Below are 21,630 nucleotides of genomic sequence, written 5' to 3'. Positions count from 1 at the left end.
ACCTGGTGCCTCCCACCCCTGCTCATAGGGGTGTCAAAAATGTGTCCCTAATTGGAATAGATCCTGAGGAGGTCCCACCTGCCGTCCACCCCAAGAGACCCCCGTACTGATTAAGCCCCCAGATCCGGGGTTCCTTTCCCAGCTCTGGCCTGTGCCCCCCTCCCAAGGAGGACCTGCCGGAGGACAATGGTCCCCTTGGCGGGTCCCAGACAAACGGGCCTTGTTGGGCTGGCGGCGGGGGCGCTGCTCAGCGCCCGCAGTGCCCGGAGGCTCTGAATGAGGCTTCTGTGCCTCCCCGGCCCAAGAGCGGAGGCCGGGAGGGGCGGGGAGGGGGCTGGGCCCGGGGCGCCCATTGGTCGGGGCACCGCCTGGGGGGCCGGGCTGGGCCGGTGGCCGCACCTGGCGGGGAGCGGGCACGGCGGGGTGCCGCGGGCACGGCGGGAGGGAGGGAGGCCGGGCCGGGGTATGGACCAGGCCTGGCGTTGCGCTGGGCCCCGGTGGGGGCGGCCCAGGCCGAGGCAGCCACGCTGAACCCCAGGAGGACCGGGCCAAGGTACGTCCCGGGGCCCAGCACCCACCTGTGTGCCTCAGTCTCCTCCCCGAGGGCCCCGCCCACTGGGACCACAAGCGTGTCCAAGGAAGGGTATGGGAGCGCCCCTCGCTCCTCCCGGGGCCGGGTGCCCTGACGGCTCAGGTGGGTGCTCACCCCGATCCTGGGTTCCCCAATCCCTAAAGGTGGGGCGGGTGGGGCTGGCAAAAAGTCTTGGCTATCGGCTCAGGGCAGGCTCTGTGAGTTCATTAATGATTAATCCTCTTAGAAGCCTTTCCCGGGGCCTACCCGGGCAGGAGGGGCCAGGTCGCCCCCTAACCTCCCCCAGGAGGGCCGTCAAAGGGGGACCCGGAGCCAAGACACCCAACAAAGCCCCGTGTCTTGGAGAAGGTCCTGATCGCTCATCGTGGGGGGCGCCGGGGGTAGGAAGGTCGCCAAGGACAGACTCCTTGAAATTCCAGTTCCCATAAAAATACCGCAGTTCCCATCCTAAACCAGGGCCCAGCCACAGGGTTCCAAGTGTGGTCCACTGGTTCGGTGCCATGCTAGCTTTTTGGTAACACCACGGAATGGGACTGTGATCCCTTCCCATTGAGGACCCCTCTACCTGGCTGCCCAGAGCAGCAAGTGTCATCACACACACACACACACACACACACACACACACACACACACACACACACACATCTGGCTGCTGTAACCTGTAACCTACACCAGAGGGAGGGGAAGGAGCCCAGCAGACTGACACCTGATCCCACGTTGCCATGGTGATAGGCCCTATGGAAATCCTTGGGAGGCAAGGGAGGGGTGGTGGATGGTCCTGGAGGTGGATGGTCCAACCTCTTCCTCAACCTGAGAGCTACAGGGGCTGAGGCTCACTCTGTCCTGGAAGGCCAGGAGGGTAGGCCTGGACCAGTGCAGCCTCAAAAACGACTCTGCACCTTACCCTGCAGGGAATCTCCCTTTTATCCGAGGCCAGGGACATGTGTGGATTTGTCTAAGATCCTATCGTTCAGAAGTGGCTGAGCCTACTCCCAATCACAGGCACCTCCTGTGAGCTTCCACTCCAGGAACCCAGCCCTACCCAGGCCTTTTCTGCTCCACTGGGGTCTCAGCTTTTTTTAGATGTCTGGGCAACCCCCCACCCCCAACTCAAGACCCCCTCCCCTTTGCCTCCCTTGGCTCCCAGCTCTGCCTGACACTTGGGGGGTGGCAAGCTCTTCCCCTGGGAGCAGAGACAACAGAGCCCTGTTCCCAGCTGCCACCTCCGGCTGCTGCTGCTTCATCCCTTGCCGTTAGGAAGCTCTGTGGGGACAAAGAATGCCTGCTTTTCCTACATCCCTTGCTGAGATCCATGTCTTCTTGTCACCAAGCAAAGGAGGAGTGTGTCCCCTCCAGCCCTTTCTGCTGGCCTGCGAGGCCTGTGTGTGTGCTCCTGGTGAAGGAGGCAATGATTAACCTGGGAGAATGGTGCATATATGGAATTCTGGGTGTGGCACAGCCTGGTGAAGGGCTTGCTTCACTTTAACTGGGTGAGGAAGATGGATGGAACCACCTTACAAGGACAGGCACTGGGCTCTAGACAGGGCAGGGCAGGATGGAGCCAGAGGTCCCTAAATCACCAGACTGGGGGGACTACTAGAATGGCCAGGGGAGAGAGGTGGGAGGAAGTGCCCCACATTCCAATTCTAGGGCACAGAGGGGCCTGGCATCTTGAGCAAGGCCGTCCTGACCATGTGTTTGTTTTGTCTGGTGTAGAATATGAGGGTGAGGGGCGTGGTGGGTCTGGGGCATGGGAACTATGGGTCCTCCTTGAGGGGGAGCATGACCTTGCAGGCATTTGCTTCCTGCCAGGTGACAGCTAGATGGTTCTAGAAGGACTATGGTCAGGTGCCAATGGCTCATGCCTATAATCCTAGCTACTCAAGAGGTTAAGATCTAAGGACCGTGGTTCAAAGCCAGCTTAGTAAGACAAATCCAAAAGACTTGTTATCGTCAATTAGCCAGCAAAAGGCCAGAAGTGGAGGGATGGCTCAACTGGCAAAGCATTAGCCTTAAGGGAAAAAGCTAATAGTAAGAGATAAAATTTGTTTAATTAAAAAAATCGAGAGTCTGAGGGGCTGGGGATATGGCCTAGTGGCAAGAGTGCTTGCCTCGTATACACATAGGCCCTGGGTTCGATTCCCCAGCACCACATATACAGAAAATGGCCAGAAGTGGCGCTGTGGCTCAAGTGGCAGAGTGCTAGCCTTGAGCGGGAAGAAGCCAGGGACAGTGCTCAGGCTCTGAGTCCAAGCCCCAGGACTGGCAAAAAAAAAAAAAAAAAAAAATCGAGAGTCTGAAGGTGTGAGATGTTTGTAGACTGTCTCATGAATAGTGGGAAGCCAGGCATTTGGTAGTTCCTACCTATAATCCTAGCTACTCAGAAGACTGAGATCTGAGGAGCAAGGTTCCAAAACTAGCCTGGGCAGGAAAGCCTGTGAGACTCTTATCTTCAGTTAACCACCAAAAAGCCAGAGATGAAGCTGTGGCTCAGGTAGCAGAGCAATAGCCTTGAGCACAGGGATAGTGCCCAGGCCCTGAGTCCAAGCCCCAGGAATGGTGTGTGCTCACGTGTGTGCACATGCTTGCGTGCATATGCACGCGCACACACACACACACTTATGAGATCCTACCGCAACAGAAAAAGTTGGTGTTGGATCACAATCCAGACTGGTCAAGTGGAAAGTGAAATTTTATCTCAGAAATCACCAGAGCAGGGCTGGGAATATGGCCTAGTGGCAAGAGTGCTTGCCTCCTACACATGAAGCTCTCGGTTCTATTCCCCAGCACCACATATATGGAAAACGGCCAGAAGGGGTGCTGTGGCTCAGGTGGCAGAGTGCTAGCCTTGAGCGGGAAGAAGCCAGGGACAGTGCTCATGCCCTGAGTCCAAGGCCCAGGACTGGCCAAAAAAAAAAAAGAAGAAGAAAGAAAGAAATCACCAGAGCAACAAAGGGCTTGAGGCATGACCCAAACAGTTGAAAAACTGCCTAGCAAAGGCAAAGCCCTGAGTTCAGATTCCAGTATTGAATAAAGAAAACAAAATGGGGGCATGGGGATGGGGTGGGGGTAGGGGTAGGGGGTAGACGACCATTTAGCAGAAAGAGTTCTAAGCTTCCTCTTGCCTGGACTTCAGCTCCCTCCTGTCCCTGGCCGGGGTTATGGAGATGGTGGGTGTGTGGCTGCCTTTGAAGCAGCAGAGGTAGGCGGTCCTCCCAGACTCAAACAAATGCGCCTTCCATGCATGAGCTAATGTGGCTCTTTCTCAGCATCCAGGCTTGGCAGCGCGGGCCATCCACACCTCTGGCCCAAGGGCCAGCGGAGTCACCGGAGATGCCAGAGCTGCTAGCTGGGAGAGGGTCATCCAAGCCAGCAAGTGGAGGTGCTGGTGACCCACCTTTCAGGAAGGCCCTCCACATCCTCGCTCCCGCACACCAGAGGGGCACAGCGGGAGAAAGCTTCCAGAACCTTGCTAATCACAGCCTCTCCCAAATGTACTCTCAGCTGACCTCAGGCAGCTCAGGATGTAACCTGACTTAGTTCATCCTCCCCTAGCCAGCCTGGGCCTTTCAAAATGAAAATCTTCATCTGTATATTTCTGTTCTTTTCTTTCTTTATTTGTTTCTTTTTTTTTTTTTTTTGCCAGTCCTGGGCCTTGAACTCAGGGCCTGAGCACTGTCCCTGGCTTCTTTTTGCTCAAGGCTAGCACTCTGCCACTTGAGCCACAGCGCCACTTCTGGCTTTTTCTATATATGTGGTGCTGAGAAATCGAACTCAGGGCTTCATGTATAGGAGGCAAGCACTCTACCACTAAGCCATATTCCCAGCTCCTGTATGTTTATTTCTTCCAGAAGTACCCAGAATCTTCTATAGTACTTACTGTTTTTTCTAATATTTATTGTGGTAGATGTAGGGATATAGAACTGTTGATTACACATTATTCTTAATTGTAATTATGTAATTATTATTAATGATGCAATGGTTACATGTTATTATTAAGTATACATTATTATGTATTTAATAATCATACTTTTCTTTTTTTGCCAGTTTTGGGGCTTGAACTCAGGGCCTAGGCACTGTCCTTGAGCCTCTTTGTGCTCAAGACTAGTGCTCCTACCACTTGAGCACAGCACTACTTCTGACCTTTTCTTAGTAGTTTATTGGAGATACGAGCCTTCTAGACTTTTCTGCATAGGCTGGCTTCAAACTACAATCCTCACATATCTCAGCCTCCTGAGTAGCTAGGATTACAGGCGTGAGCCACCAGCAACCCGCTCATATATTGTTAATTATATTCTCTCTCTATAGAATCAGAATGTGTTATAAGTAGTAAATGTCCCTATTCCCTAGGGAAGTGTGTATTTCCACCCCCCCCCCTTTTTCCCCCTTTTGTTTTCTTTTGCTGGTTAACTGGAGATAAGAATCTCATGGCTTTTCTGGCTAGCTTTGAACCATGATCTTCAGACCTCCACCAGCACCCAGCAAGAAAAAAAAATTGTCAGTCCTGGGGCTTGAACTCAGAGCCTGGGCACTGTCCCTAAGCTTTTTTGCTCAAAGCTAGTGCTCTGCCATTTTGAGCCACAGTGCTACTTCTGTGAGTATCTTTTGTGGAGTGGGAGGTGGGGTACAGGATCTTGAACTCAGGGCCTCTCACTCAGCTTACTTGCTCACGGCTGGCACCCTACCATTTGAGGTAAGCCTCCAGCCCTGCTTTTGGCTGATTAATTAGAGATGGAATTTTGCAAACTTTTCTGCCTCCGAGGGCTTCAGACTGTGAGCCTCTAGATCCCAGCCTCCCAAGTAGTGAAGATTACAGATGCAAGCCAGCAGTGCCCAGCTGGATATCTTCTTGGGACTTGTTCCGTGAGAACAGACACCATCAGATCTATGAGAGTTTTTTTTTTCTCTCAGTTTTTCCCTTTCAGCACAGTAGGGAATCTTGCCTTTTCTATTTTATTTGTTTGTTTATGTGCCAGTCCTGGGGCTTGAACTCAGAGCCTGAGCACTGCCCCTGTCTTCTTTTTGCTCAAGGCTAGCATTCTACCACTTGAGCCACAGTACCCCTTCTGGCTTTTTCTATATATGTGGTGCTGAGGAATTGAACCCAGGGCTTCATGAATACATAGCAAGCACTCTTGCCACTAGGCCACATTCCCAGCCCCTATTTATTTATTTTTAATCTGGTTATTTTTGAAATGGGCTCAGTCTTACTTCTTTCCTGGCCCAGCCTAGAAACCAGTCCTATTTATCCTGGGATGATAGGAATGTACCACCATGCCATTTCTTTCTGCTAAGATAGAGGAATCTCAAAACCTTTTTGCCCATGTTGGTCTAGAACTGTGATCCTCCAACTTCAGTCTCCCAAGTAGTTAGGATGACAGGTGTGAGCCACCAGTGACCAGCTTCCCACTATTCTTTAGATATTCTATGAACTTTTCACACCCTTAGACTCTCAACTTCTTTAATGTTTAATTTTTGTTTTTTTTTTAGCTTTTATTATTATTACTACTTATTACTATTATTAGTAGCTTTTTCCCTCCAGGCTAGTGCTGTACCCCTTGAGACACAGCTCCATTCTTGGCTTTTGGATGGTTATTTGGAGACAGGTGTCTTACAGACTTTCCTGCCTGGGCTGGCTTTGAACTGTGATTCTCAGATCTCAGCTTCCTGAGTAGCTAGTTTTACAGATATGAGCCACCAGTGCCTGGCCCCAGCCCTTATTATATTTTATTTTGTGTTGAGAAAGGGTCTCCCTGTGTAGCCTAGGCTTGCCTATAACTCATGATCTTTTTACCTCTACCTTCTAGATGCTGGGATTATAGGCATGTACTGCCGTATCCAGATCCCAATGTATTCTGATGAAATTTGACAACTTGGTCTACCTCAAAACTAAACCAATGCCTGTCTCAGCCTCTCTCACTCAGGATCTCAACCCTCAACCAACTAGTTGTCCCTAAAAGGGACTTCCCCTCCTCTCTTCCACTTTCAATCACCTGTCAAATGCTGACTGAGTCATGGCTCATTGATTACTATGGCCCATTTCTTAATGTCTTGGTCCAGGTCATCTCCATATGTAGACAGCTGTGGCACACCAGAGACCGCCTGCTTCTCCCCTCCTCCCTCACTCCTACAGTTCACTTCCCAGCCAGCAGCCAGGTGGTAACCTCAGCTCCTCCACCCTCTGTGGGCCTCTTGACCCTACGATTCCTTAGAGTTGGGCCTTCAAGTTTTTCCTGCTCCCCAGACAGACAGACAAGACAGACAGAAAGACACACACACACACACACACACACACACACACACGCACAACATAACAGGCTAGGTCAAAGAATCCCTGATTCCTTTATTATCCTGAGCTTCTCCACCCTGCTTCGGCCTCCCCAGGGGTAAGCCACTAAACCTGATATTAGGGAGCTGCCCTTTAGAATTTGCCAATATGATGCATGCTAGCCTTGAACAAAAGAAGCCAGGGACAGTGCTCAGGCCCTGAGTCCCAAGCCCCAGGACTGGCTAAATAAATAAATAAATATACAGAGGGTTCAGCAAAACCCCCACAGTAGTTACCTAAGAGAACGGCAATCAAGCAGGGTGCTGGTGATGACACCTGTAATCCTAGCTACTCAGGAGGACTAGGATCTGAGGATTGCAATTTGAAGCCAGCTCAGGCAGGAAAGTCCATCAGACTTTCATCTCCAGCTAACAAGCACAAAGCTAAAAAATAGACCTGTGGCTCAAGTGGTAGAAGGCTACCTAGCCTTGAGCATAAAAAGCTCAGGGACTGGGGCTGCGAATGTGGCTTAGTGGTAGAGTGCTTGCCTAGCATACAGGAAGCCCTGGGTTCGATTCCTCAGCACCACATACACAGAAAAAGCCAGAAGTGGTGCTGTGGCTCAAGTGGTAGAGTGCTAGCCTTGAGCAAAAAGAAGCCAGGGACAGTGCTCAGGCTCTGTGTTCAAGTCCCAGGACTGGAACAAAAAAGGGGGGGGGAAGAGTTTTATTTTTATTAATTTTTTTGTCAGTACTGGGGTTTGAACTTAGGGCCTAACTCGTTTGGCAGGCACTATACCCCTTGAGCTATGCCCCAGACCCTCATTGCCTTCTTTATATTTTATATGATATTTCTTCTATTGTCCTGGAAATTGAACAGAAGTTTTGCCCATGCCGGGCATGATTTATGCCCTCTAGCCCTTTTTGATTTAATTTATTTATTGCCAGTACTACGGTTTGAACTTAGAGTCTTTCACTTAAGTTGTTCATCTGGTGTTCTACCACTTGAACCACTTTGGTCTGGCTTTTTGATAGTTTTTGTTTGTTTGTTTGGTCCTGGGATTTGACATCAAGCCTGGGCAGTGTTCCTGACCTTTTTCGATCAAGGCTAGCACTCTACCACTTTCAGCCACAGTGCTACTTCCGGTTTCCTGGTGGTTAATTGGTTTTTTTTGTTGCCAGTCCTGGGGCTTGAACTCAGGGTCTGAGCACTGTCCCTGGCTTCTTTTTGCAAGGCTAGCACTCTGCCACTTGAGCCACAGTGCTACTTCTGGCTTTTTCTATATATGTGGTACTTGGGGAATAGAACCCAGGGCTTCAGGTATATGAGGCAAGGACTTTACCACTAGGCCATATTCCCAGCCCGTGGTGGTTAATTGGACAGAAGAATCTCATAGACTTTTCCCTGCCCAGGCTGGCTTTTAACTGTGATCCTCAGATCTCAGCCTCCTGAGCACCTGGGATGGCAGGTGTGAGCCACCAGTGCCTGGCCTGCTAGTTATTTGAGAGATGGAGTTTCTCAGACTTTTCTACCCATGCTGACCTTGAACCTGTAAACCTCTGGATCTCAGCCTCCTAAGTAGCTAGAATTTCAGACAGGAGCTACAGATGCCTGCCTTTCCCCTAGCCCTTAAAAATTATTTATATATATTATATATAATATATTATATATATAATGTATATATAATGTATATATAATGTATGTATAATGTATGTATAATGTATTTTATATTTGTATAATCACATATTTATGTATATGTTATATACTACATTATATATAGTATATAGTGCTATATAATTATATAGTAATACATAATATTCTATATACTATTTTATTGTTATTATTAATATGTTGTGCAGAGGGCTTATCATTTCATAGGTCAGGTAAGGTCAGGGACAATGTTACTCCTTCCTTTGCTTTCCTCCAATTTCCCCCTCCCATCCCTACCCATAATCCCCCAGGCCTTTTTAGGCAGGAATTCCATACCTTGGACCTGACTAGTCTTGAACTCATGATCCTCTTTCCTAGTAGTTGAGGGTTACAGGTTGTGCTTCCCCGCTACATTTCTGCTTTCTGAATTTTGTATTGTTTGTTTGTTTGTTTCAGTGAGCCTGTACTGCTTTTCCATCAGAGACACAGACACACAGATGCACACACAGGGAGGGGGCGGGGGAGAGGGACAGTCAGACACAGGAGACCTCATTTACTCACCCGTGCTGCCCGTGACCCTGTAGAGCCTGCGTGCCATCCCCTCCCTTCTGCCGTAAAAAGACCATGGCAAGAGGTCCCTTGCCAGGACAAGGAGGACACATTTGTGGCTGCACGCACAGGCCTTGAAATGGGTCAGAGTCCACCTCTTGAAGCAGAGTAGTGCTGTTTGGTGTGGACACTGCCCTGACTCACCCCCACAGATCTGTCTATAAACTAGCTCAGCCTAGGATGCAGCCAGGCCCAAGGGGTGCTTGAAAACATAAATAAAATTCCATGACATATCCTGGTTGTGATTATGACACTTGGAGAATGGCCTGCTGTGGAATTTGATGTGTGCCCGGGGAGGCTATGAGGGGACACAGGGACTCCGGGCTAATGTGGGGGTGCTTTCAGTTCCCTAGGAAGAGCTGGCAATAGGAATAAATCAGTACCGAACATGGGTATTCTAATTAATGGGGGACCCCTAGCATCTCTAGAGCCTTCCACACAAGCTATTAGGAAGCCCTGAGCATCGATGCTGAAGGAAGAATGGAGGAGACTTACCTGTTGGTGCTGATCCTGAGGCTTGAACTCAGGGCCTGGGTGCTGTCCTTTGGCTTTTTCCTCTCAAAGCTGACATTCTGCCACTTGAACCACACATGGCGATGAGCATGCCATGGACTTTCCTGCCCAAACTGCCTTCAAACTGTGGTCTTCAGATCTGTGTCCTGAGCAACTAGGATTACAGGCAGGAGTCACCGGTGCTCTGGCTGAAGCAGACATTTCTGGACACAAGGCGTCCTTCATCCGCAGACAAAGCCAAGAGAAAACAAACCTAAATCTGAGCTTGCAGTGGCAAGAGCTGAAGTTGAGGACAGAGACTCCCAGACTTGCCAATGTGGCCCGGGGTGTCTGTGTATCCCCATGGCTCCCCCAGGAGCTTCCTGGTATGGTTTCTGCACCTCTCCTTTGCCTGTGCTCCTGGAAAGCCTCCCAGGCCTCTGCCTGGCTCGCCTGTCCCTGCTCTCCCTGCAAATGTGGGCCACACCTGGGGTCCTGATTGCATGTCTTCAATCCCAAAGTTGGGCAGCCCTGCATTGGGTCTGGCTTGGTCTGTTCTTTGCTTATGGTATGGCTTTTATTTTTCTGTGCCTGTCTCTTCTCCTGAGGAGTTATGCTGGGGGGGGGGGGTGTTGGGGAGGGTTCGGTGCACAGGGGGAGGGGGGATGGCTGGGCACTGAAGGGAGATTGGGGAGGCTGTCCCAGGAGCTCTGCAGGACTCTGCAGTTGTGTCCTTGGCTCAAGGAGACCTAGAACTTTGCTGATTCTTTTGCATAAAAGAGCTGCCTGGCCATTGGGGGGGGGGGGTGTGGGTGGAGTGGGGGTGGGGTGGGAGGGAGCTTAGTTTGGAATTGCTGTCTTAAAGACAGAGGGAGAGTGTTTGTGGAAGGCGACATCCATCAAGAGGCCTCATACTTATAAACGGATTTGTGGCGTGGTAACGCCTTTGTACAGCTACTTAAAGTTTTTTTAAGTATATATAATTTAAAAAGGAGCGATAAAAGAACATCTTCACTCCCTCTAAATTACAGTATAATTATTTATTTAATATACACTTCTTAAAGATTGCACAAGCCAGATTATAAGGGATGCTATTTCAAGGAGCTCTCAGATTGCCAGAGAGTGATGGGTATGAAACCAGACCAGTGTGTGTGTGTGTGTGTGAGGGGGGGGAGAAAGAGGAGGGAGAGAGGGAGGAGAGGGAGATGGAGGAGGTGGGGGTGGGATCTGTCTAAGGCTGTTGACCCATAAGAGAAGGTCAGAGGCCCAATCACTCCCTTGCTGGGTGCTGGGGTGTGACCGGGGAAGATGGCATCCATCTTCACAGCTGCTGTGGGAGGGGCACAGCCAGCCTGCACGCAGGGTCATTGGAGCAGTCCTGCCTGCAGGTGACAGCACAGCAGCTTGGCAATAGGACAGACATGGTTCAGGCTGGGAAAGGCAAGGAGTGGCAGTCGCTGCCCAAGGTGAGTGAGTCCCCTGTGTCCGTGTGTGTGTGTGTGTGTGTGTGTGTGTGTGTGTGTTGAGGGCTGTGTGATGGGGACGCTGTGAGCCCTAGGGGCTACTACCCTCCTGGACTGAGTGTCCTGTGTGCGGGATGCTGGGGATGGCGTGATGGTGAACCCCACTTCCCCCTCAGTCTCGGAAGATCTCCACTGTCTAAGTATAAAGCCAACCCCGACCTGCTGCACCAAAGGAGGGCTGTGTGCCCGGGGAGGGTGGAGGGGAAGGGGGTGCTGGCTAGGGAACAGTCTGTCCTGAGTGCAGGGGAGGCAGGAGGCAGGCTGGGGTTCTAGTCCTGTCTCTACAGCGGCTGTGCTGGGTGGCTTTGAACGTGCCCCTCCCTGCCCTCTCTGAGGCTTAGCCTCCCTGGCTACCAGTCTGGATCCCACGAGGTTTGGTTTGCACCAAGGTCATTCATTCCTGGACTTTCAGCTTGCGATGGGGCTGAGGCCGGGTGCTGCTAAGGCAGTAATAATGGTAGCAAGTGGTACCAGTGGTGATGTGGGTGGCAGGCCATGTTGGGCAGGTGTCTGCTGTGTGCCAGCCTTGTGCCAGGCATGTCCCTGTGAGGAGGGGAAAGTCAGTGTTATTTTGGAGGAGCAATGGAGGCTCAGAGAGGGGCATAGCCTTGCCTAGGACACACAGCAGGGTTTAAAAAAAAAAAGCTGGAATTGACTTACTCAGTATGGATGTATACATGCATGTATCGTGTGCCTGGACTGACTGGGGCTTGAACTCTGGGTCTAGCACTGTTGCTTGGCTTTTTCCATTCAAGGTTGGCACTCTACCATTTGAATGACACTCAACCCCACTTCCAGCTTTTTGCTGGTTAATTGGAGTTAAGAATCTGGGGGATTTATTTTTCTGCCTGGGCTGGCTTTGAACTGCTGTTATCAAATCTCAGACCCCTAGGATTAATTACAGTTGTCTAGACCTTAACTAGGATTAACTATAGTTGTGAGCCATCAGTGCCTGGTTTCGTTTATTTGTTGGCTTGTGTGTTTTTGAGACTAAATCTCACCCTGTATCCCATCCACCTCCTGCCTCAGACTTCTAAGTGCTGGGATTATGGGTATGCACAATCAATACCTTTAGAGTTAAGGTTTAAACCTGGGACTGTATTCAAAGTTCTGTCTCTGGCTGGGGGCTGGTGGCTCACACCTTTCATCCTTAGCTACTCAAGAAGCTGAGATCTGGAAGACTGAGGTCCAAAATGAGCCCAGGAAAAGTGTGTTAGATGACTCTTATCTCCAGCTAACCACCAGCAAGATGCTGGACTAGAAGTCTGACTCAAGTGGTAGAGCACCAGCTGTGGGCAAGCAAGATGAGCAAAAGTGCAAGGCCTCTGAATCAAACCCTAGCACTGGCACAGAAGAAGAAAGAAGAAGAGGAAGAAGGAAGAAGGAATAAGAGGAAGAAGAGGACGAAGAGAAAGAAGAAAAAAGAGAAGGAGGAGAAGAAGAAAGAAAGAAAGAAAAGAAAAGAAAATTAAAGAAAAGAAAAGAAAGAAAAGGGTAATCGCAGGGTCTCAGACTGGCTGAGGTTTGGGGAGGCCCAAGTGGGTGGGGGGGGGGGGGGTTGAGGGGGCGTGGGAAGGAGGCTGGGGGCGGGGCCTGAAGTGGGCGGGGCCACCTGGCCTCTGATTGGCTGACCAGGATGCGGGTCTGCCCCCTGCTACTTCTCCTCCTGCCCTGATTTCCACCACTGCAGTCTTCCAGAGTTCTGGGAAGTACCTTGGTGAGTGAGGGGAACTGCTGAAAGCAGAGTGGGCCCTTTGAGCTTGGGAGAGGGTCAGCCGCAGGAATCCTAATCCCTCCCCCATTTTACACTCAGAGGAACTGAGGCCCAGGGCTCTCCTCAGCCTCCTGGACCGCAGCTCTGCTTCCTGCGGGGTCTCTGGGGCCCAGGAGGCTGGCCGACAGGGGCTGGGGTCTGGGGACAGGGCCAGCAGCAGACCCCAGGGCCCTGGCAGGGACTCAGCCACGAGTTAGTGACTTCCTCTGACCCATGTCCAGAGGCTCCGACGGGCTGGGGGCCTCTCCATTTTACAAGGGGGACACAGGGGGTCCCAGCTTGTCTACAGTCTAAGAACTAGGATTCCTCCCTACTGGTTTACCCCACCGTGCAAGGTGTTTTGTTTGTTTTTGTTTTGCCAATTCTGGTGCTTGAACTCAGGGCCTGAGCACTGTCCCTGAGCTTCTTTTGCTCAAGGCTAGCACTCTACCACTTGAGCCACAGCACCACCAATGCCTTTTTCTGTTTATGTGATACTGAGGAATCGAGCCCAGGGCTTCATGCATGCTAGGCAAGCAGTCTACCGCTAAGCCACCTTCCCAGCCACGGTGCAATTTTTGAAATGGCGTCTGGGATTGTAGCTCAGGGCTACCGGGTTTACCTAGCATGTGGGAGACCCTGGGTTCAGTCCCCAGTGCTGAAAAAGGAAAATAAGCATGTGCATGCACGCACGCACACACACCCCACACACACCTACTAAATTCTGTGTTGCTGATGTGTGTGTGTGTGGGGGGGGGGGGTTGGTTGTTTTTGTTTTGGCCAGTCATGGGGCTTGAACTCTGGGCCTAGGTGCTGTCCCTGAGCTTCTTTTTGCTCAAGGTGAGCACTCTACCACTTGATCCACAGTGCCCACTTCAGGATTTTTGGAGTCGTTTATTGGAGATAAAAGTCTCACATAGTTTCCTGCCCAGGCTGGCTTCAAACTACGATCCTCAGATCTCAGCCTCTTTAGTAGCTAGGATTACGGGTGTGAACCACCAGCATCTAGCTTATTTTTCCTTTTTTATATAATTAAAAAATAGTATGTGCTTAAAAAAAAAATGCAACCAGCCTGGTGCCAGGAACTCACACCTGTAATCCTAGATGCCCAGAAAGCTGAGACAGTTTGAAGCCAGCCCAGGCAGGAAAGTCCAAGAGGCTTTTTTTTTTTTTTTTTTTTTTTTTTTTTGCTGGTCCGGGGGCTTGAACTATGGGTCTGGGCACTGTCCCTGAGAGCTTTTTCTTTTCTGTGATAAATAGGGGATGAAAGTTTGAAATGCGATCCTCAGATCTCAGCCTCAGTAGCTAGGACCAATAGACTCGTACCTCCAATTAACCACAAAAATGTCACAAATGGAGCAAGGGCTCAAATGCTATAGGAATAGCTTTCACTCAGGGACAGCACCCAGGCCCTGAGTCCATGCCCCAGGGTTTGCATAAAAATAAAATAAAATAAAATAAACAAAGCAATCATTATAAAAAAATGTATAATTTAGAAAACTGGGGCTGGGGGGTGGCTCAGTGGTAGAGTGCTTTCCTAGCATCCTAGAGGCCCTGGATTCTAGTCTTACCACTGAAAAATAAACAACTAAATAAAAAATAATAAAAATGGGAAATGGCTCTCATATGTACTTTTCTCCTAGCTAGGCAGAGGGTGGTACTAGTGAAAGACTGAATTTTCCTAATCAAAAAGCAAAAAAACAAAAAACCTAAAATCCAAAATGTTCCAAAATCTGAAACTCTCTCAAGGTCACCATCAGACTACAAGTGGAAAATTCCACACCCAACTCACATGACAGGTCATGAGTAAAACACAGGTAACTGCAGATACTATAGGGAATTACCTTCTGGTTGTGTGTATTATGTCTCCAAGAAACAACATTTTCAGGCTACCCCCCCCCCAATATATTGCATTGTGTGTATGCAAATATTCCAAAATCTAAAGTCCAAAACATTTCTAGCTTTTAGAATTTTGGGTAAAGGATACTCAACCTGAACTGCCCTCCCCTGCTTTTTTTTTTTTTTTTCTCAGCCTTTGTGTGTCTTTACCTACATGTACACATGAATGAGGGAGTGGTGCCTATCATTGTAGAACTTTCTCTGTTTCTGTCTGCTTGTCTGTCTTTTTCTCTGTGTCTGTCTGTCTGTCTGTCTCTCTCTCTTTCTCTGCCTGTCTTTCTTTTTAGAGACAGAAGTCTTTGAACATGTTAGGCAAGCCAGTATATCTTAGTGTGTTATGAGTTTTGCTTTGGTTGCACTGAGGTTTGAACTCAGGACCTACCACTTGAGCCACATGCCCAGACCTTTTACTTATTTTTCAAATAGAATTTCAAATTTATGCCATAGCCAGCCTGGCAATTATGTTATACACGATTATTTCCAAATCTTACACAGCTAGGATAACAGCCTCGGGCTGCTTTTTGTTGTGGTTGTTATTGTTCCAGTACTGGGGCTTGATCTCAGGGCCTTGTTTTCGTTTTGGTTTGGTTTGGTTTTTTGCCAGTCCTGGGGCTTGAACTCAGGGCCTGAGCAATGTCCCTGGCTTCTCTGCTACCTGAGCCACAGCACCACTTGTGGCCTTTTCTATATATGTGGTGCTGAGGAATCAAACCCAAGGCTTCATGTATACGAGGCAAGCACTCTTGCCACTAGGCCATATTCCCAGCCAGGGCCTTGTTTTCATATTCATCATTTTCACTCATGGCTGGAGCTTTTCCTAATGAACCACACATCCAGTTTCAGCTTTTTCTGCCAGTCCTGGGGCCTGGGCCAGGGCCTGGGCACTGTCCCTGAGCTCTTTTTTGCTCAAGGCTAGTGCTCTACCGCATGAGCCAGCACTACTTCTAGCTTTTTTTTTTTTGGCCATTCCTGGGGCTTGGCCTCAGGGCCTGGCTTCTTCTTGCCCAAGGCTAGCACTCTGCCACTTGAGCCACAGTGCCACTTTTGGCCATTTTCTGTATATGTGGTGCTGGGGAATCGAACCCAGGGCCTCAGGTATACGAGGCGAGCACTCTTGCCACTAGGCCATATCCCCAGCCCTACTTCTAGCTTTTTATTTATATGGTGCTGAGTAATCGAACCCAGGACTTCATGCATGCTAGGCAAGCACTCTACCACTAAGCCACCTTCCCAGCCACCGCCCCCCCCACTTCATTTCAGCGTTTTCCTGGTTAACTGAGATAAAAGTCATGAATTTTTGTCTATCCAACCTGGCTTTGAACCACATTTCTGATATCTCAGCCTCCTGGGTAGGTTGGATTAAAGGTGTGAGATACTGGTGCCCAACTCACAGCCATCTTTTTATTACTTGAGATGAGGTCTCATGAACTTTATTTTTTTGGTTGGTCATGGGGCTTGAACTCAGGGCCTGGGTGCTGACAGCACTCCTTCTAATTTTCTTGTGGTTAATTGGAGATAAGAGTATCACTAACTTTCTTGCCCAGGCTAGGTTCAAACTGTGATCTTCAAATCACAGCCTCCTGAGTAGCTAGGATTACATCTGGCTTCTCCTGAACTTTTTACTTAATCTAGTCTCACATCTTGATCCTCCTGATCTCTCCTTTCTAAGAAACAGGACTATAAGCATGGAATACCAAGCTCAGATTCTTTTTTGTTTAACATATACAAATAATTCTAGGAATGGGTCTTCACTTATATAATGGCACCTTGCTAATAGTCACTGAGATATTCTTAAAAATATTTTTGTTAGCTGGGCTCTGGTAGCTCACACCTATAATCCTACATACTTTGGAGGCTGAGATCTAAGGAGTAGGGTTCAAAGCCAGTCTGGGCAGGAAAGTCCATGAGACTCTTATCTCCAGTTAACCAGCAAAAAGCAGGAAGTGGAGCTGTAGTTCAAGTGGTAACCCTGAGCAGAGCTTTGAGGGGGCAAGGAACTGAGTGAGAGTGTGAGGCTCTGAATTCAAGCCTGGTATTAGAGAGAGAGAGAAGGGGGGCGGAAATGCAGTGGTGCCAGATGCTGGTGGCCCATGCCTGTAGTTAATCTCAGGAAGCTGAGATCTAAGAATCACAGTTTGAAGCCACCCAATCAGAAAAGTCTGTGTGACTTCAATAAACTACTCAGAAAAAGCTAGAAGTGGTGCTGTGGCTCAAGTGGTAGAGTGATAGACTTGAGCAAAAGAAATTCAGGAACAGTACCCAGGCCCTGAGTTCAAGCCCCAGGACCAACACACATACACACACACACACACATACACACACACACACACACACACATACACGCAAAGGTGGGGGGGCAATGGAGTCAGGTGTTGTTCAAAAGGTATTAAGCACATGGCCTTGAGATTAAGCTCCAGTACTGCAAAACAAAATAAAAACCAGACATGGTGTCCACACCAACCACCTAAACTTTCTCAGAGCCACCCCGGAACCTTCCCCTGTCTCATTTCCCCACTTCTAAGTTGGGTCCACAGTCTCTTCTGCATCTCTGTCCTTGCGTCTCTCCCCGTGTTTGTCCATCTATCCTCCAGACAGGCCTCGCTGGTCCCTGAAGCTGGGCAGGTGCAGCCCACAGGAGCCTCTGGATCCACTCCAACTCACCCTGTGCTCTGTGCTGCCCCCTACAGGCGTCTGAGATGCCGCAGCCAAAGAAGCAACGCTGGGAGTCCATGGCTAAGGGGCTGGTGCTGGGAGCCCTGTTCACCAGCTTCCTTCTGCTGCTCTACTCCTACATGGTACCCCAGCTGCATGCTAGCCAGGTCTCCACGTGAGTGGGGACTCTCCAGGGGCGGAGGGATGGAGGGAGGAGGGGATGTGCCATGATGATGGAAACTACCTCCTAGGCAGCCACTCTGCACCATGGTGGGCCAGCAAACACTTCCCTCCCCATGGCAGGTCGCACTGTAACCTGGGCCTCAGCCTGCTCCCCTGTGAAGTGGGCATAGATGCACACCACGCTGTCTGTGTCCCCGACTCAGAATATGATCATCTGAGACTGCACGCAGGCCAAGCACTCGGCTGGCACCAAGCTTGAATCCAAGTTGGGACATGTGTGACCCGAGATCGATTCTCACCACTGAGGATGGCGATTTGAAGCCAGCCCAGTCAAGAGCAGGGCACCCCAGTGCACCCCTGTGCCCTTAGATGGTAGAGAAACTTAGTTTCCTATTAGAGGAAATTGACTGACCATTTGAGGCTTACCTAGAAAATGACACCTTGAACGTGTTACTAACTTCATTTTTTTTTTGTTTGTTTGTTCTTGTTGATTGTGGGGCTCAAACTCAGGGCCTAGGTGCTGTCCCTGAGCTTCTCTGTGCTCAAGGTTAGCGCTGTATGACTTGAGCCACAGTTCCACTTCCAGTTTTTGAGTGGTCAATTGGAGATAAAAGTCTCACAGAGACTTTTCTGCTCCGGCTGGCTTTGAACCTCGATCCTCAGATCTTAGCCTCCTGAGAAGCTAGGATTACAGGCATGAGCCACTGGCTCCTGGCGTTCATTTATTTTTAATATAATTTTATTGTTATTATTAAGGTGTGCACATTTCACAACTCAGGTAATGCCTACATCTCTCTTTATTACTTTTTAATTAAATGTTGGTAGTACTGGAATTTTCAACAGCTCACTTGAGTTAGCACTTTTGGCTTTTGTTTATTTTTACAAAGGCTTTTGCATATTTGCCCAAGTGGCCTTAGGTGGCTCCTCCTCCCTTCCCTCTTCCAGGAGCTAGCATTACAGAGCTGCCACACCATGCCTAACGTCTCACCCACCTCAAGTGAATACTACCTGAGAGTAAATGTGCCTGTGGACATGGAGAATTCAATAGAAGCCCACCTTACTCATCTCAGCTCAAACCCAACCCAAGACCTGCATCTCCCTGTTTCACACACCCAGACACTGAGGCCAGAGAGGCCAAATCTCCGGCTCAGGCCTGAGATAGAGCTGGGGCCCGCTATGCCCTCTTCCCTGCCATGCCTGTCAGCAAACAAATCCCACCTGAAGATGCAGAACCCAGAGTGTGTGTGTGGGTGTGTGTGTGGGGGTCCTCCTGTCCCTAGCACAGCCAGCCTTGCCTGGGCGTCGGCAAAATCCCACCTGGCTGGGTGCCTAGAATCCTAGGTACTCATGAGGCTGAGATCTGAGGATCACCATTGGAAGCCAGGAAACTCTGTGAGACTCTTTTATTTATTTATTTATTTATTTATTTTGGTGCCTTGGACTCAGGTCCAGAGCACTGTCCCTGGCTTCTTTTTGCTCAAGGCTAGCACTCTGCCACTTGAGCCACAGCGCCACTTCTGGTCCTTTCTATATATGTGGTGCTGAGGAATCGAACCCAGGACTTCATGTATACGAGGCAAGCACTCTTGCCGCTAGGCCATATTCCCAGCCCCACTGTGAGACTCTTATCTCCAAGTAAACACCAGAAAAGCTGGAAGTGGAGCTGTGGCTCAAGTGGTAGAGCGATAGCCTTGAGCAAAAAAAAGAAAAAAGAAAAAAAAAAGCTTGTGGACATGGCTCAGGCCCTGAGTTCAAGCCCAAGGACTGTCTCTCGTGTCTCTCTCTGTGTCTGTCTCTCTCTCTCCTCTCTCCCTCTCTCTCCCTCTCCTCTCCTCTCTCTCTCTCTCTCTCTCTCTCTCTCTCTCTCTCTCTCTCTCTCTCTCTCTCTCTCTCTCTCTCTGTCTCACACGCACGCACACACAGAGGGGAGGGCTGGGTCCTCCAGGGCCCCAGCGCAGCTGGCCCGGGCCGACCCCCCCTCCCCACTTTCTCTGCCCTCCCCACAGGACCCCGGACACCACCGCGGTCTCCTGCTCCCCAGCTCCGGCCGACCCGCAGGCGAAGGCCGGCAACGCGTCGGGGGCGGCGGGGTGCGCGCCCCAGCACAACATCGTGTTCCTGAAGACGCACAAGACCGGCAGCAGCACGCTGCTCAACATCCTCTTCCGCTTCGGGGAGAAGCACGGGCTGCGCTTCGCCTTCCCCAAGGGGCGCAACGACTTCGACTACCCGGGCTGGTTCGCGCGGGGCCTGGTGCGGGGCTACGAGCCAGGGGCCTGCTTCAACATCATCGCCAACCACATGCGCTTTCAGTACGACGAGGTGCGCGCGCTGGTGCCGCCCGACGCCACCTTCATCACGGTGCTGCGCGACCCCGCGAGCCTCTTCGAGTCCTCCTTCCACTACTTTGGGGCGGTGGTGCCGCTCACCTGGACGGTGCCGGGCCCTGACAAGCTGACCTCCTTCCTGCGGGACCCCGATCGCTACTACGACCCCGCCGCCATCAACGCGCACTACCTGCGCAACCTGCTGGCCTTCGACCTGGGCCTGGACAGCGGGCTGGAGGCGGGCAGCGCGCGCGTGCCGGAGCTGCTGGCGCAGCTGGAGCGCCGCTTCCACCTGGTGCTGCTGCAGGAGTACTTCGACGAGTCGCTGGTGCTGCTCAAGGACCTGCTGTGCTGGCGCCTGGAGGACGTGCTCTACTTCAAGCTCAACGCCCGCCGCCGATCGGCCGTGCCCCGGCTCTCGGGCCCCCTCTACCAGCGCGCCACGGCCTGGAACGGCCTCGACGCGCTCCTCTACCGCCACTTCAACCACAGCTTCTGGCGCCGGGTGGACGGCTTCGGGCGCCAGCGCATGGCCCGCGAGGTGGCCGCCCTGCGCCGCGCCAACGAGCGCCTGCGCCAGATCTGCATCGACGGGGGCCGCCCCGTCGAGGCCACCGCCATCCAGGACGCCGCCATGCAACCCTGGCAGCCCCTGGGCGCCAAGTCCATCCTGGGCTACAACCTCAAGAAGACCATCGGCCGGCAGCACCGGCAGCTCTGCCGCCGCATGCTCACCCCTGAGCTCCAGTACCTGCAGGAGCTGGGAGCCGATCTCTGGATCACCAACTTGTGGAAGCTGTTCCGGGACTTCATGCATTGGTGACGCCTCCCCACGTCCTTCTCCCCGCTCCCACTCCCACCTCCAGTTCCTTCCCTCAGGTCACACTCCTCCCCCACCCGCCACCCCCTCCCCATCCCGGCCCTCCTGGTGCCACCCTGGATGGACCCCAGGGTGTTGGTGGGGTCTGGGGTCCACAGGCAGGGCTGGCATCACTATCTGACTAATGACACCATGGTTTAAAAAGCCCCTGCTCCCCCTCCGAAGGGGGAGGCCTCCAAGTAAAGGAATTTCATGCTGTGTTTTTTTTTTCCTTAGTGTCAGTGTGGTGACTGCAGGGACCCTGAGGGAGGTGGGGAGACACCTGAGCCCCTCAGAGAGTACCTGTGCCCCCCCACCCCACCCCCTTGTTAGGGGACTGTTGGGGCAACTGGTGTTGGTTCAGGATAACATTCTAAGACCTGGAAAATCACCTGTGGTGGGAGGAGGGGCGTGCGCACATGTCATTCATGCCACTGCCCAGGGTGCCCTGCCAGGGACCAGGCTACATGGTCTATGGGCATCAGCTCAGCTGGCCTTCACCCAAGCTCAGCCACCTGGGAACTGAGGCGAGAAAGAAGCTTGGAGAGAGTAGTTCTCCCTGCCAGGATCACGCCGCAAGGCAGTTAAGTGGTGGGTCCTGAGCAGGTGCTAGCTGGGCAGAGGTGGAGGTGATCAGAACACAGTTGGAGACAAATGACAGAGAGGGAGGAGAGGGACTGGGGTGTTTTCAGGAGACTTGGCAGCAATTTGTGCCTTCTATGGTGGCTACCTCCTTAAGCCTCACAGTAATTCTTGGAATCGGGCCTAATTGCTGTCCTGACTCCAAAGCATCAATCAGAGAGATTACAGGCAGTTCTCACGT

The 21,630-nt window shown here is 51.1% G+C and overlaps 1 protein-coding gene across 4 annotated transcripts; it reads left to right on the top strand.

Moving 5' to 3' along the window:
* The first annotated feature begins 395 nt into the window (after positions 1–395).
* Gal3st1 (galactose-3-O-sulfotransferase 1) lies at positions 396–21,036 on the top strand. 4 transcript variants are annotated; one of them, XM_048343295.1, is made up of 3 exons: positions 396–553; positions 17,474–17,613; positions 19,628–21,036. In XM_048343295.1, the coding sequence occupies exons 2-3, from the start codon at positions 17,483–17,485 to the stop codon at positions 20,769–20,771; spliced, it is 1,275 nt and encodes a 424-aa protein (XP_048199252.1). In that variant the 5' UTR covers positions 396–553; positions 17,474–17,482; the 3' UTR covers positions 20,772–21,036. The 4 variants fall into 4 exon arrangements, with proteins under 4 accessions (XP_048199252.1, XP_048199254.1, XP_048199250.1 ...); XM_048343297.1 differs by lacking the exon at positions 396–553 and adding an exon at positions 570–694; XM_048343293.1 differs by lacking the exon at positions 396–553 and adding an exon at positions 10,898–11,077.
* The last annotated feature ends 594 nt before the right edge of the window (positions 21,037–21,630 follow it).

The sequence above is a fragment of the Perognathus longimembris genome, chromosome 3 (genome assembly GCF_023159225.1).
Source record: "Perognathus longimembris pacificus isolate PPM17 chromosome 3, ASM2315922v1, whole genome shotgun sequence".
NCBI lineage: Eukaryota > Metazoa > Chordata > Mammalia > Rodentia > Heteromyidae > Perognathus > Perognathus longimembris.
This window is presented reverse-complemented; position numbering and strand designations above follow the sequence as displayed.